At 31.2% G+C, this 13,583-nt stretch overlaps 1 protein-coding gene across 1 annotated transcript; it reads right to left on the reverse strand.

The window, feature by feature from the left end:
- Positions 1-267: 267 nt before the first annotated feature.
- On the reverse strand, positions 268-13,171 carry LOC118185477 (cathepsin L-like peptidase). The gene is made up of 9 exons (XM_035355337.2): positions 13,034-13,171; positions 10,704-10,814; positions 9,963-10,112; positions 6,959-7,108; positions 6,718-6,841; positions 6,486-6,586; positions 4,523-4,683; positions 3,618-3,728; positions 268-557 (listed from the first exon to the last, which is right to left on the reverse strand). Exons 1-9 carry the CDS (start codon positions 13,037-13,039, stop codon positions 458-460), a joined length of 1,014 nt encoding a protein of 337 aa, XP_035211228.2. The 5' UTR covers positions 13,040-13,171; the 3' UTR covers positions 268-457.
- Between the last annotated feature and the right edge of the window lie 412 nt (positions 13,172-13,583).

A 13,583-nucleotide genomic window follows, 5' to 3' on the forward strand; every position in this document is an offset into this window, starting at 1 on the left:
TGAGCTATCCCAAATGCTCTCGAAAACGTGTCTGGCCGTTTTCGAACGTGTCTCGAAAACGTGTCTGGCCGTCTCGAAAACGTGTTTTAATTGTCTGTGTCTATAAGTGAAAAAACGCACATCTATGCATTCCCCAATTTGCAGTGCCTATTGCACATTTGTTTATTTATTTTATTAGTGATATAATTTACTTGTGTAAGCCTCGTGATATACTTTGTGGAATGCGAGGAACTGAAAATTTGAGTTAAAAATAAATATGAAAACATATCATCAAAATACTGTTTTTATTCGTATTAAAATACAACATAAATTTAAGAAATATATTGATTAAATTACTATAAAATATCGATATTTTTCAAAAGCGGCTAAGAAATGAAAATTTCTTAAACTTCTGCTTGAAAATGAGTTATAAATATGTGAAAGTTCATATTCAGAGCACCTAATGATTACTGAAAATTCACACCAATGGATAACTGGCTTTAGTGGCAATACCGCACTGGTTATTCTTATTCCTCGACATCTTGATGTAGCCATTCTCACCCCAGGAAATTCCCCAACTGAAAAAGATATAATCATTAAACTTCATTTAGCTATTTAACCAAAAATAATCAAGTAATCATAATAGCTGTCGTAAATCACAAGAAGTACGTTGGTGCTTCGAACTTCAAATTCATATAAAAAAAAGTCAATTTTTTAATTGGCTGCATGTTCTTTAAATAAGCATTCTAATACAAAGTTATTTTAAAAATTTTCAAATTATGAATTCCTTTCCTTATTAATGTTATAAATTTTCTGAATCTTCATAGCTTAACTAATAACTAACTTTCTGAAACTTCATAGCTTCATAGCTTCATAGCACAAGGTTAAGCTAAAATTAGCTATCCAGAAAACAAAATTCTCTTGCACTCAAGCATGTTGCTTTCTTTGTTCATCGTGTTGCTTTTTTTACACTTCTAGAAAACTGCATTAATTAAAATAATTAATTCAATAATATACGGTTGGAAATGTTGATTCTAAACGCCTTAATTATATTTGCGAAGTATTGACGTAGTCAGAAGCTTTCAAATATGCAATAAAATTTTCACTTGGTATAAATCCTGCTATCTTGAAAAAATTTGATAGATGTTTTTATATAATTTTTTTAGAACTCTATTGTTTACCTTTGCATGCTCGAGCAATAACAAAACCAACAATTAATATAAATTTTAAGAGCTCATGCCATTCAGGTACCTCAGTTGCTCATGCCTCAGTTGTGATGTTGTAAGTTAAAGAGTCATTAGATCATTTTGAACGAGATACGAAAAATGTGCCATGCCTATGCCGGGACTCAAACCTGGACCTGTCGAATACACACCTAGTGGGCTACCTTTACATCATTAAGGCATGCTGGAAGGAGGAAAAACATCATGTAGGCTCTCCCTTTTAAATGCGTTTTAGATATTTATCATTTATGAGGAAATTTGAATTTTATCCGTTCAATTTCATGTTTTTGTGGATTTGGTTCTAAATTTCTACATATATATTTCATACGCACATATACATACTATAAAATAAATCAATATCTCAAAAATCGGAAACAAAAAAGAAAATGCCGCATTGCATATATATATAGTAGAGTTAAATATACATATGTAATATAAGAGGAATCAGCTCGCAGTCGTTGTGGCTTATGCTGAAGTCTTACAGATGAAGATAGCAAAACATGAAATTGAAGAATTTCCAGTCTTTATTTCCACACATATAAAAATCATTTCCATAGATATTTATCCAATTAGAATGAAATCCGATGCATTTCTATGATTCAATCATAATGAAATATGATAATCTGCTATGTACACTGCTAAAAAAGGGGGGGCTATTCTATAGCTCCCGTTCTACTGGGCCGATTGACGAAATTCAAATTGCGTTTTTCATATCTCGAAAACACAATTTAGGATATATGAAACATAATTAATTAGTATTGTAAATAATACGAAACATAATTTAGGATATTGATTATATATAGCATTATTCTAACATAGGTATTTTAACACAAAATGGGCCTTTTTTGAAATAACATACCAATTTGTTTTCTATATTTCGATTCTACGACTCAAATTATGCCTAAATATTAAATTTTGTAAAATTTGGTGCGAAATTTATGGCAAAATTCAAAAATTTAGCTTGGCGCATTTTCGCGAACTTCCTAATACGTGGCAACCTATTTTCCTAACCCTTCCATTGTGCACAAGCGGAAGAAAGTCACCATCTTTTTCTCCATCTTTTTATATTGTGCATGATCGGGAAAAAAGTCAGAACTTTGCAACTTTCAAATAATTTCAAAAAAGTGCGTAAACCATATTAGATGTTATTATCGCTTTCAACAAATATGCCAAATTTCAAAACGCGCCAATATATAAATTCACGTATATCTTCGAAAATTTGGAATAAAAAGGTCTAATTTTTTGCAGGTATGCTTAAAAATACATCTACTTTAAGAATTCAAAACTTTTTCTAAAAAGTTATAAAAATTATTTAAATGTACAAATTTTTAAAATAAATGATAAAAAAGGGGGAATTTTATTTAAAATGAACCTAAATTTCGAACTGTGAAAGAAGAGATCAAGTAAGTGTAATAAAAAAAGAGATATTAATAAATAACATACCAAATAGAATTAACACTAAGAAGCTAAAAATTTGTGAGCTAATTTTTAACTACTCGGGCGATTTTTACAGAACTTGGCAGTTTGGAATCATTTGAGTCGTAGAATCGAAATATGGAAAAACGTGGTATGTCATTTCAGAAAAAGTCCGCATTTGTGTCAAAATACCTATGTTAGAACAATGCTCTATATAAATCTAATATATATCAAGTCACGCTTTCGAGACATGAAAAAAGCAATCTGAATTCCATCAATCAGCCCAGTAGAACGAGAGATATAAAACTGCCCACTTTTTTTTTTTTTTTTTGAACAGTGTACATTGGTTTTTAAAATTAAGAGGCAGGCATTTTAGACGAGGAATCAAAGCGGTGAGATATTAGTCGGGTGGAAGCTAGCAGAATAAGAATGACGTAATTAAACTGCCAGCGGTATTTTTGCCAGAGTGTGCGATTCTAGAGACAAGTTATGGTTGGATAATATTAGTTTTGGTTGCCCTTTTCAAGCGATGTTACATAACGATAAAAAGATCTCGAATTAGGGAGAACAGACGAATTTAGGGGGACAGCACCACATCTAGAATGTTAATTTTGAGTTCGCCAATTATTTTTTAAAGCAGCTATTACAGTATTTTGTTACATCTTACATACACACACACACACACCATCATATATATATATATATAAACTTAAAGCATCTAAAGTTAATATTAAATTGGAATGAAAGCAAGGCAACTCCTCAACAATATTAATAATTGCAACCGTGCATAAGAGGTTTACCACAACATTTAAACCAATCAAAATTAGAATAAGAATGCAAAGTAGAACAAATTGAAAAAATAAAAGTGCGAAAGGGAAATCTCCTTTTACTGAAACTCCAATTCAGAACTCATCTAAGGAAAATGAATTAAAGCTTCAGAAAAAACAATTAATATGTTTCGAAAACATGTTTGGAGAATGATTTTGCTTAAGGACTTACCTGTTTTTTACCAACCAGTAATCGGTTCCGTCTTCGGTACCATATCCTATGGCTAAAACACCGTGATCAAGCAACTGACTGCTGCAATTTGGTTCATCATATATGCCACCACTAAAGACGAATTAGAAAGTTTATGCAATAAATTAGATTAAAGTACTTATACGTGTATTTTAACATTTCAAATGGAAATTATTAGTTTTTGCTGAAACAGAAAATATGAGTATTTTACCATAACACATTTCACAATATTTAGTAATTAGTTCGTTTATTTAGATTTTTTACGTTATTGAGATGTAATAAAATATATTATAAAATAATTTTAGGGTTATTTTAGAAATACCGATGAATAACCCAAAGCACTTTCCTCTACATCGATATAAAACTGAAATTATTACAGTTATCGCAATATTTCTCAGAAATTAAGTTTACAGAAGGATTTTTCATTGAATTGTAATTTTTGAGCCTTCATTGTAGGAATTTTGCTCTCTAGCAAGGCAGCAACATAAGAACGAGGCTGTATTTCAATTACGAAAAAGTATAATATTTGTAATATTTATACACGAATGAAATTATATATTTAACAAAGTTAATGAAAATGAAGCAATTATTACCCAGAATTATTTTTATACCATTTGAAAAATTATTTATATGGCAATATATGCATTCTTCGCAAAAGTTATGATTTGTAAGTAAATTAACAAACTTAATTCCACGTAAAACATTTCCTTAGTTAATTTCATGTTACGAAATATCCTTCAAAAGCAATTAATATATTTGAATGGGTAAGCAGCATTCTCTTTCAGATAACAGGACTTAATTAAAAATTTTATTATTTTTTTCATTAAAAAATGCGTTCTTCTAGCAATACCAAAAAAGTTTCAAATTCTTGAAAAGGTATAGCTTACCTGTAGAGATGGAAACTGCGCTGGCTTGCATCAATAGCGACGGAAATAGGACCAACAGTTGCAACTGCGTTTTGCAAGGCATTTTCGTCACCTGATGGTATCTTAACGTATCCTGTACAAGTTGCTCCTACATTAGATATTTTGAAATCGCATGTTCCGTCCTTCAGAATGAAAGAAAATATTTGAACAAAATTTTCGTGAGAGTGATACTTTATTCTGTAAAGTTAAATGCATACTGTTCACTTATTCCTGTAGCATATTAAAATTATGATGAAATTAATGTTCTTCAAGCAAAAGTAAGCACATATTAAGATTGAAAAGAAATTAATGTACTAGTAGAACGGGGAGGTAGAAAAGACCAAAAGGTCGATCAAAGTATAGATTAGAGTGTGATATGGTAAGGCATGCGTATATGCATAATGTGGTGTACTGTGGAAGGCTGGAAAGGATAGAAAGTAGAAGAATTGCGGATCGGGATTTTAGTGAAATCTGTTGTTAATGACAACAAGTTGAATGATAACAAGTTGTTGTCGCAGTATGATATGTCCAGTGGTCAGTCTCGCAGACAACATCTAGACTATTTTATAGAAGCTTGAATCATTGACAAGTTGGAAGACGATTGAAGTATAGCTAAAACTGAGGTGTTTGGGATCGAAAGCGACATCGAGATAAGAACTTGGATAGCATTTTAAACGACTGAAACAACTGTCTGGGTACTTAATAATGATCGTCTACAAACAGTCATGGCGATGGAGCACTATTTCGTATCCTATATGTTAATAAAGATCTATGGCAGACAGGTGTGAAATTGCAAAATGCATTCACCGCACCGCAGGACGTCCAATATCATGTTCTACTGTGGCCACGAAACTGTACATAGAAGGTCTTTGGTTTATCAACCAGCACTGTATGTGCCACTGAAACTTACTTATAAGAGGAAGCGTTTTCTTGTGATGCCAAGAATACAAGGACTGAGAAAGCTCAGCAAGGAATTCGAGTGTTCTTTACCGACAAGAAAGGATTTAATATATGGAGGGGAAGGAATACGTAATTACTCTTCCAACAATGTCAAGAAGTATAGATGTGAAGATGACGGAATTATCATTTGTAGATGCATCATTAATGCATTTTTATTAAACCAATTCAATTATTGGTGATAGCTATCGTACCGATGTTCTCCTTCCTGACATTTTTTACGTGATATTGTGTGGGTTCTGAGTTCCTCTACGTAGACGATAACGTTAGACCTCACTGTACAGCGAGAATTGATAAGTTATTATAGAGTGAAGATATTCGCCTTATGAATCGGGCCAACGGTCTCTGGGTTCAAATCCGATTTCTCGAGAGTCGCCTGGAAGTACATTCTGAACCTCCAGCCAGCTGTCTTGGCACTAAAAGAGGAAACAATCATGATATCACAAGAGCTTATACCTTTAACTTGTGCTTCATTTGAGTTTGTACTTATGTACGTATCATGACCTTGCACTGAGCACAAACAGACGGAGTACATCCTGAATTGCAGTCAAATAGGATCATATCCTTTGTGAAAGACAGAATTTTTCTTCCTTGCTATCTATTACATTGATATTTGTGTCTTCTACCCTACTGTATTTGGAATACATTTTTGAATAAAAGATCTTTACATTCTTCAGAATACTTTCTTGGTCAGTACAAATAATTTTCCCAATAGTCATTATGGCATTGTACCGATTGGAAAAATTGATGTGCTCGATTAAATGTAAAAAACTTATGACATTCTTAATTTTTCATGCTAGTAGATAAATTCGAGGTTATAATTTAAAAACGGAGTCATCTTTATTTTATAAATATAAATAGCTAAAATGTCGTAATCTTATGGAAGAAAAAACTATCATTGAATTGAATGATGCAGAAAGTTATTTTAGAACACTTTCTGCTTTAAATCTTAATATGTAATTTCTTTCATGCATTAGACTCTTCTCACCTCAGCAGTGTATGGGTAAGACTCCTCAGTATCAATGCCGCCATTTTTCTTGATGTATTTAAACGCTCTACTCATAAGGCCTCCTTCACAACCCTTGTTACCTGCAACCAAATAGAAGTTCTTTCAATTTCATCATCATATGTAAAAGCTCTCATTCAAGCAGTAATATATAATTATAAATTATAAATGATAATAATTATAAATATTATTCCAAAAAGCACTAAGTTTGTACCTTCAGGTCTCGAACAATCCATAAGATTCTGTTCACTCAAGGAAACAAGTTCCCCTGTTTTCTTTTTATGTTGTCCTTCAAGTGATCCTGTTGCTGAGAAAGCCCAGCAAGATCCGCAGTGACCCTACATTTAAATAATTTTAGTATTTTTAAGCATAAACCCATTTATTTACGATTTTTAAGTGTCAAAGCTCTCCAAACTAAGAATATGCAACATCACTTTTAATGTGTTATATCTTACCTGGTTTTTAACTCCTGTCACAAGACCTTCTTGCCTCCAGTCTACTGTGTCTGGTAAATCAACGTTAGAGGGAGGAATAAATGTAGAACTGGATTCGTTCAGTTTTGTTCCTTTAAATCCATTCATGGTTTGTACAAATTCTTCATAGCTCTGTAGGGAATAAAAAAAAATTGGAATTTTAATCGGTAAGCTAAATTTGTAATAAAGAAGTTATTTGAAGGATTAAAGTTATATACTTTTAAATATATATTAAATGAGTGAAAATTAATGAATTTATATTTTATAAATTGTTACAATTCGTACGGAGAGATTTTTCAATTTATTCTGATCAACCAAAACACTGATAGTTTACTTTAACTGTAGAAATAAAAGGAATGTTGCATTAAGAAGGCCAATCTTGATGAAATGCTTTTCGGAACTACGTAAATAATTTCCATACATGATCAAAGAAGAGAAAACACATAGATAATTTTAACCCTATGTCTGGTAAGGCCATACATGTACGTCCTAGAATATTTCTTGTGATGTCTTTTAGAACGTATATAAACATGAATTTTGAAGTATTTCCAAGAAATTAAGGCAATATATCAAAAACACGTAAATCCAAGTTATAGGGGCATTTGGCCAGAAAAATTAAGAAAATGCTTCTTTCTCATGATAGTTTTTCGAAATTTGATCTTTTTTAGTGAAACCTCATGCCCGTCAGAGGATTTCTAAAGCTTTAACTTTCCGCTGCACTTAAGATCAGAAAGAAATATTTGTGACAATAGTAATCAGGTGACAATATCAAGAGTAATTCATGTAGTAATACTTTCTCTGTTTTGGATCACTGACAGCAGTACAAGTACATTACAAAGAACTAGCAGCAAAATGATGTATGAAACACCATCAAAACATCTTAAACCTATTGAAAGCAAAGCGAAAAGAGCAAACTGGCACGACAAATCGGTTTCATACTTAAAAATCATAAATTTAAAATATTAGATCAAATAAGATTAAGCTTTAGAATTTTATTGACGTAGCAAATCTATCACTATACAGCAAAGACTCACCATATATTTGCGATTGGCTTCCCAAAGTTTAGGTAAAACCTTTGCATGTATAAGAGACTTTTATATGTATAACGATTTGTCTGAAGATTAAAGTTTTGTGTATGATGTGTCTATGATGTGTCTAGACATGTATGTAAGAGCGGAGCCAAATACTTTTCCTTGTGTGTATTTAAAGTTGAAAGCATGTATGTATTAATATACCTACACGCAATATTATAAGTATACAACGTCAAATATATAGATAAATAGATATTAATACACGTAGCAGCTGAAGTCTTTATTTTATCCTTAATTCGTATTCAAACTATATATCATATTATTAAAATAATATAATATATAGTTTTAATAAGATGATATAAACTATATAATAGATATCAACTATATATTATATTAACGATATATTATTGTCGTTGCAATTTTTAACGTTGCAACAGTAGATAAAAACAATGAAATTTATCGTGTGAGGGAGCAGGGAATTGTGTCTAGCTTTGGCATGAGGATAGGACACCTTATAGGTGTCAGTATGATTTTGCCAAATTATTGACTTTTTTATAAAAATCATTCGCCACGTTTTAATAAGAATCATTCGCGGGAGTCGAACGGTCTCCCATCCCTTTTCGCTTACTACCAAAACCCTCAAGAGAAGTTTCTGTTCGCTACGTATTTTAAGTATCCCCATACAGTAAAGATACTATACCTCAGCCTTCTTCGAAATTCGATACAGGCCCAACGATACAGCAGTTGGCAACATTAACCAGTTTTCTCTTCAGGATGGCTTTCTCAAAATATAATATATATTATTTGTTTTCTTCTATTTTTACAACTTTTACAGAATTTATAAATTCTCATATATTTCTAACCACGTTACAACACATGATTTTGCCTCGCAATTTTAATGCTGTGTCCATTTGTAATTGTATACTTTGGGTTTTTATACGTATATTAATTATGGCTGAAAATCAATGCAAAAGGAAATAAGTTTACATTTAAAAAGGAAAGATTCCAGAATATATGCAGTTACCTTACACAAATGTTTACTCTTTAATTACAAAATATCCAAATAATTAATCCTAACAAAACCCCATTTCTTACCCTCCTTTTCGGTTTCAGATAATCTTATCACAGCTTGTTAATTTAAGTATAAGTTATTTCTCCCTCTTTCCTAGCGTGCCTTCGTGGTGTAGTGGGTCTGCACGCTGGGGCGGTATTCCAGAGGTCCGTGGCTCGATTCCCGGCGAATGCGATTGCTAATATTTCATCTCTCCGGCATTTCCAATTAACCTAATGTCTCTATAGTGGCGCCCGAACTAAGAAGGGTGTTATATGATGATTCTCCTCACCCAGGATTTGGCGACTGGGTCCCCTAAAACCCCAGCCGCCCTTTAAAAGGGGGAGTATATGAGGTATTTCTCCCACCTTCTAGGCGTGCCTTCGTGGTGTAAAGATTCTGCACCCTGGGCCGGTATTCCAGAGGTCCATGGTTCGATTCCGGCGAAGACGTTGCTAATTTTTCATCTTGCCTGCTTCCAAAAAAATATCTAATGTCTCTACATAAGATTAAATTTAATAGTCAACGCCAGCATTTTCAAGAAAATAATTAATAAAATGTGTTGATATTTTATTTTATTTAAGTACTTGTGCATGTAAAATAATCTCATCTGACTTTCAGCCAGAGTTAATTATAAAGTTACTAGTTTTTACTCACTAGCCTGAATTTCTTTATTAATTTTGCTGTATTGCAAAATAGCTCTCATTTTCAAGTTCTGATGTTCTGATTTTGGATTTGTTTTAAACGTTATATAACGAAAGGAAGGCCATTATAGGAAAACGCATCTATGGAAATTTCACTTCAGAATGTATAACATTGAATAAATTTATTGCTAATTGCAATAGTCTAGTTTACAAAATCTCCTCATATTATAAAGGTTTTAGAAGTTAGTCGTCGCACTTACCAGGTCAGCAAATTCATTGAGTCCTTTTCTGTATTTGTGTATTCCAAGATCGAACTCCAAATTGTGCTTTACGATGTCATTGACATGACCTTCAAAAATGAGCCTTCTTGCTCCTTCCTCGAGTCCACTGTAATGTTTCTGAAATATCCTCTGGAAAAAAAATTATGTTAAAACGTATTTGCCATGTTAATGAAAATAATAACCCGATTAGAAATAATACGTCAATAACTCAAAAACTTTCCAGCCTTTTTTCTTCCTCAAAAATTGCCTCAGAAACAGTTAATTTTTTATACCCGTCTAATGCTTGAAGAAACTTCATATTTTAATTTTAAAATATTACATTTGTTTCCTATTTATCTGTTTTCTCCATATCTCTAAGGGTTTTACAGTTAAATGTGTAAAAATTAGAACTTTTTGCACATTACTTTACTCTTTACACTTTTTGCACTCATGTTATTACTTTCACAGATAATAACATGAGTTAAATAAAGGCACGAAATATGAAAATAGTAATAAAATATAGTTGCTAATATTTTTTGTGCATTATTTTTCTCAGATGAATGCATTTCAGAAAATATATTATTAAAAGCTTATGCATAAATTTTGAATTAAATAAAGAAACGACATATAAAAAATAGTTATAGTGGAAATTCAATTATTAATTCTTCTTTATAGGGTTATTTTTTGTTAAAATGGATGCATTTCAATAAACATATTAAAGAAAACTCGTGCCTTATTTACCTTAAAGTTTTCCCAGTGACTGTCCAGTTCAGGGTCAAATATCGTAGCTGCCTCTACATTCTGCAGAACAACGATGGCAAGAATAGCAAAACAAGAAACTGATTTAATCATCTGAAAATGATAGTAGATTATGAAATCTAGTTAAGTTTCCTGAATAATGTATATTCATGGAATGAAACATGTATATGTTTTATATGAATATCAATGAATGGTATTCCTTTCACTTGTAATTGAATGTATGATAATGAGAATTTTCCTTTTGAGATCATTAAGCCTATCAGAAATCTCAGCTGAAAAAAAATTTCTTATCGTCAACTTCGAGCTTACATGAAGCATAATTTAACAGTATTTCTGAATAATTATTCAGTTATCCATATTTCATAATGATTTAAAGTATATTTTGGAACTGAGCAGTGAACCTGTAGTAAATCTGTAGCTTTGAGAGGACTAGTTAACAGAAAAACTGTCACAATTTCATAAAAAGTATTAGCAGAAATAGGAATAATTTTTTTTAAAATTTGGAATTGTAGTTTTAATTATTGAACAATAAAATATAACTTTTAGAAACATCATCAATGTGTCATTCATTCTGCTAATTCAATCAAACTTTAAAATAAATCCTATGGGAGTAAGCTTTGCATGGTTACAGGCTTTTTTAAACACTGATTTGCATTACAGTAATACAATTTTATTATATACTAAATCTGATATTTTTTAATAATCTAGTTATGATTAAATTTATATTTTCTTGGTCTCGAAGTAAGTATGATTTTAGGTCAAATCGCATTAGATTCAATTGCCTGGTAGCTTTTGACTTTCGATATCTTCGTTAAAAGTATTCATTTTTGCAAAACAACTGCCTTAAAAAAGGATTAATAGCGTATCTAAAGGGCTTAAATTTGCTAATTCGGTAAAAAGCGAATTTGAAATAACGCATTCATTCAAAATTAGTGAATCTCGTTTTTTCATTATTTCGAACTGAATTAAAAAATATACACTGCGGAAAAAAAAGGGGGGATAGTTCTATATCTCTCGTTCTACTGGGCCGAATGACGAAATTCAGCTTGCGTTTTTCATGTCTCGAAAACGGAATTTAAGATATATATATTATATTTATATATAGCATTATTCTAACATAGGTATTTTGACACAAAAACGGACTTTTTCTGAAATGGCATGTCAAATTTTTTTGTCCATATTTCCATTCTCCGACACAAATTATGTCAAACTGCCAAGTTTTGTAAAAATCAGCTCTCAAAATTTTAGCTCCTTAATGTTAATTGAATTGGATATATATTTCTTAATATTTCTTTTTCCTTAAACTTACTTAATTCCTTCTTCCAGAATTCGAAATTTAAGCTTAATCCAAATGTAATTTATACATTTTTATGATTTTTTTAAATTTGTATTTTAAAATATTTTTTATAAATTTTTCGAAACACGTTTTGTATTACAACTTATAACATTTTACCATCCTCTTAAAGTAGATGTAGTATTTCTAGACACAATTGCAAGAAATTAGAGCTTTTTTTCAAAATTTTCTAAGATATACATGAAATTACATATTGGCGCAGTCTGAAATTTGACATCCTTTTTTTAAACGATAATAACGTCAAATGTGGTTTACCCACTTCGTTAAAATTATTTGAAAGTATGAACGATGACCTTTTTTTTCCGCTCGTCTGCAATGCAAAAAAGGAAAGAAAAATTAGGTTGCTATAAATTAAGAATTTCGCAAAGTGCATTATTCTTGGTGCAAACTGAAAAATATATGCCGAGATAAATTTTTGAATTTCTCCGTAAATTTCGCACCAAATTTTACAAAATTTAATATTTAGGCATAATTTCAGTCGTAGAATCGAAATATGTAAAACAACTGGCATGTTATTTCAGTAAAAGTTGGATTTTGTGTCAAAATACCTCTGTTAGAACAGTGCTATATATAAATCTAATGCAGATCCTAAGTCACGCTTTCGCGACAAGTAAAAAGCAATTTGAATTTCGTCAGTCCGCCCAGTAGAACAGGGGACATTTTTATGTCCAACCTTTCCCCCTTTTTTGCGCAGTGCACCACTTCTTTAATGAAACTTTTAATATTTAGAGAATTTTAATAATTAGATTAATTATTAAAAATAATGGGTTTCTACTAAACTTCCCAAATAGCACGTAATTTAATAACTCAATATTAGTATGAGTTTTTTATTACAGTAAAGCGGTAAAAGCAAGGGAAAAATATTTTTCCTTAGCAGCGAAATAAATAAAATTTTTGAAATGCATTGTGACAAAAAAATATGCCACAAAAATGTTTTTATTTATAATATTTTACTTACTTTCATGTGATTCGACAACGCTAGCAGGATTTATCTAGCACTTGTTTAACTTACGAAGTGAGGCTGATGATGAGAAACTGACAAAATTTAGAGTATATATAGAATGTAAAATCGCACGTAGGAAAGCAAATATTATCATGTTATTATTTCGGTATCAGATTATATCACGCGAAAAATATCGTCTCGAAATTGGGTATTGTCAGTGAACATTATCTAACATATCATACTAGAAACCACTTATCTGAATTTCCATCTCGTCATTATTTGTGACATAATTCATGAATCACTTGAATATTCACAAACTTTAATATCTGTTTGATGTTTATCAGCTCCTTGTGATTTGATAATTTTTGTCTTTATGCAAAATATTAAAACTAGTTTAATCTCTCAGTAAAGGTTAACTCATCGTGACACTGATAATACGTGTATTTATTTATAAATAGTTGCATAAAATTACAGAACGCGTTTCTCTTCGTAGTTTGAATGCGTGGCAATGTACAATTTCTTCTTTTCACTCTATGGAGACATATATGACCTGCTCTACTAAGGT

The sequence above is a fragment of the Stegodyphus dumicola genome, chromosome 6 (assembly GCF_044657685.1).
Source record: "Stegodyphus dumicola isolate Sdum_Otavi_A_Nest chromosome 6, ASM4465768v1".
Lineage (NCBI taxonomy): Eukaryota > Metazoa > Arthropoda > Arachnida > Araneae > Eresidae > Stegodyphus > Stegodyphus dumicola.

Bases quoted from the DNA above. Each gene is read 5' to 3' on its own strand.
- LOC118185477 (XM_035355337.2), bottom strand. The intron at 10,113-10,703 runs GTAAATAAGGCA...TTTTTTTTCCAG, and splicing joins GTCACTGGGAAAACTTTAAG to AGGATATTTCAGAAACATTA. The intron at 7,109-9,962 runs GTAAGTGCGACG...TATTCCCTACAG, and splicing joins TCAATGAATTTGCTGACCTG to AGCTATGAAGAATTTGTACA.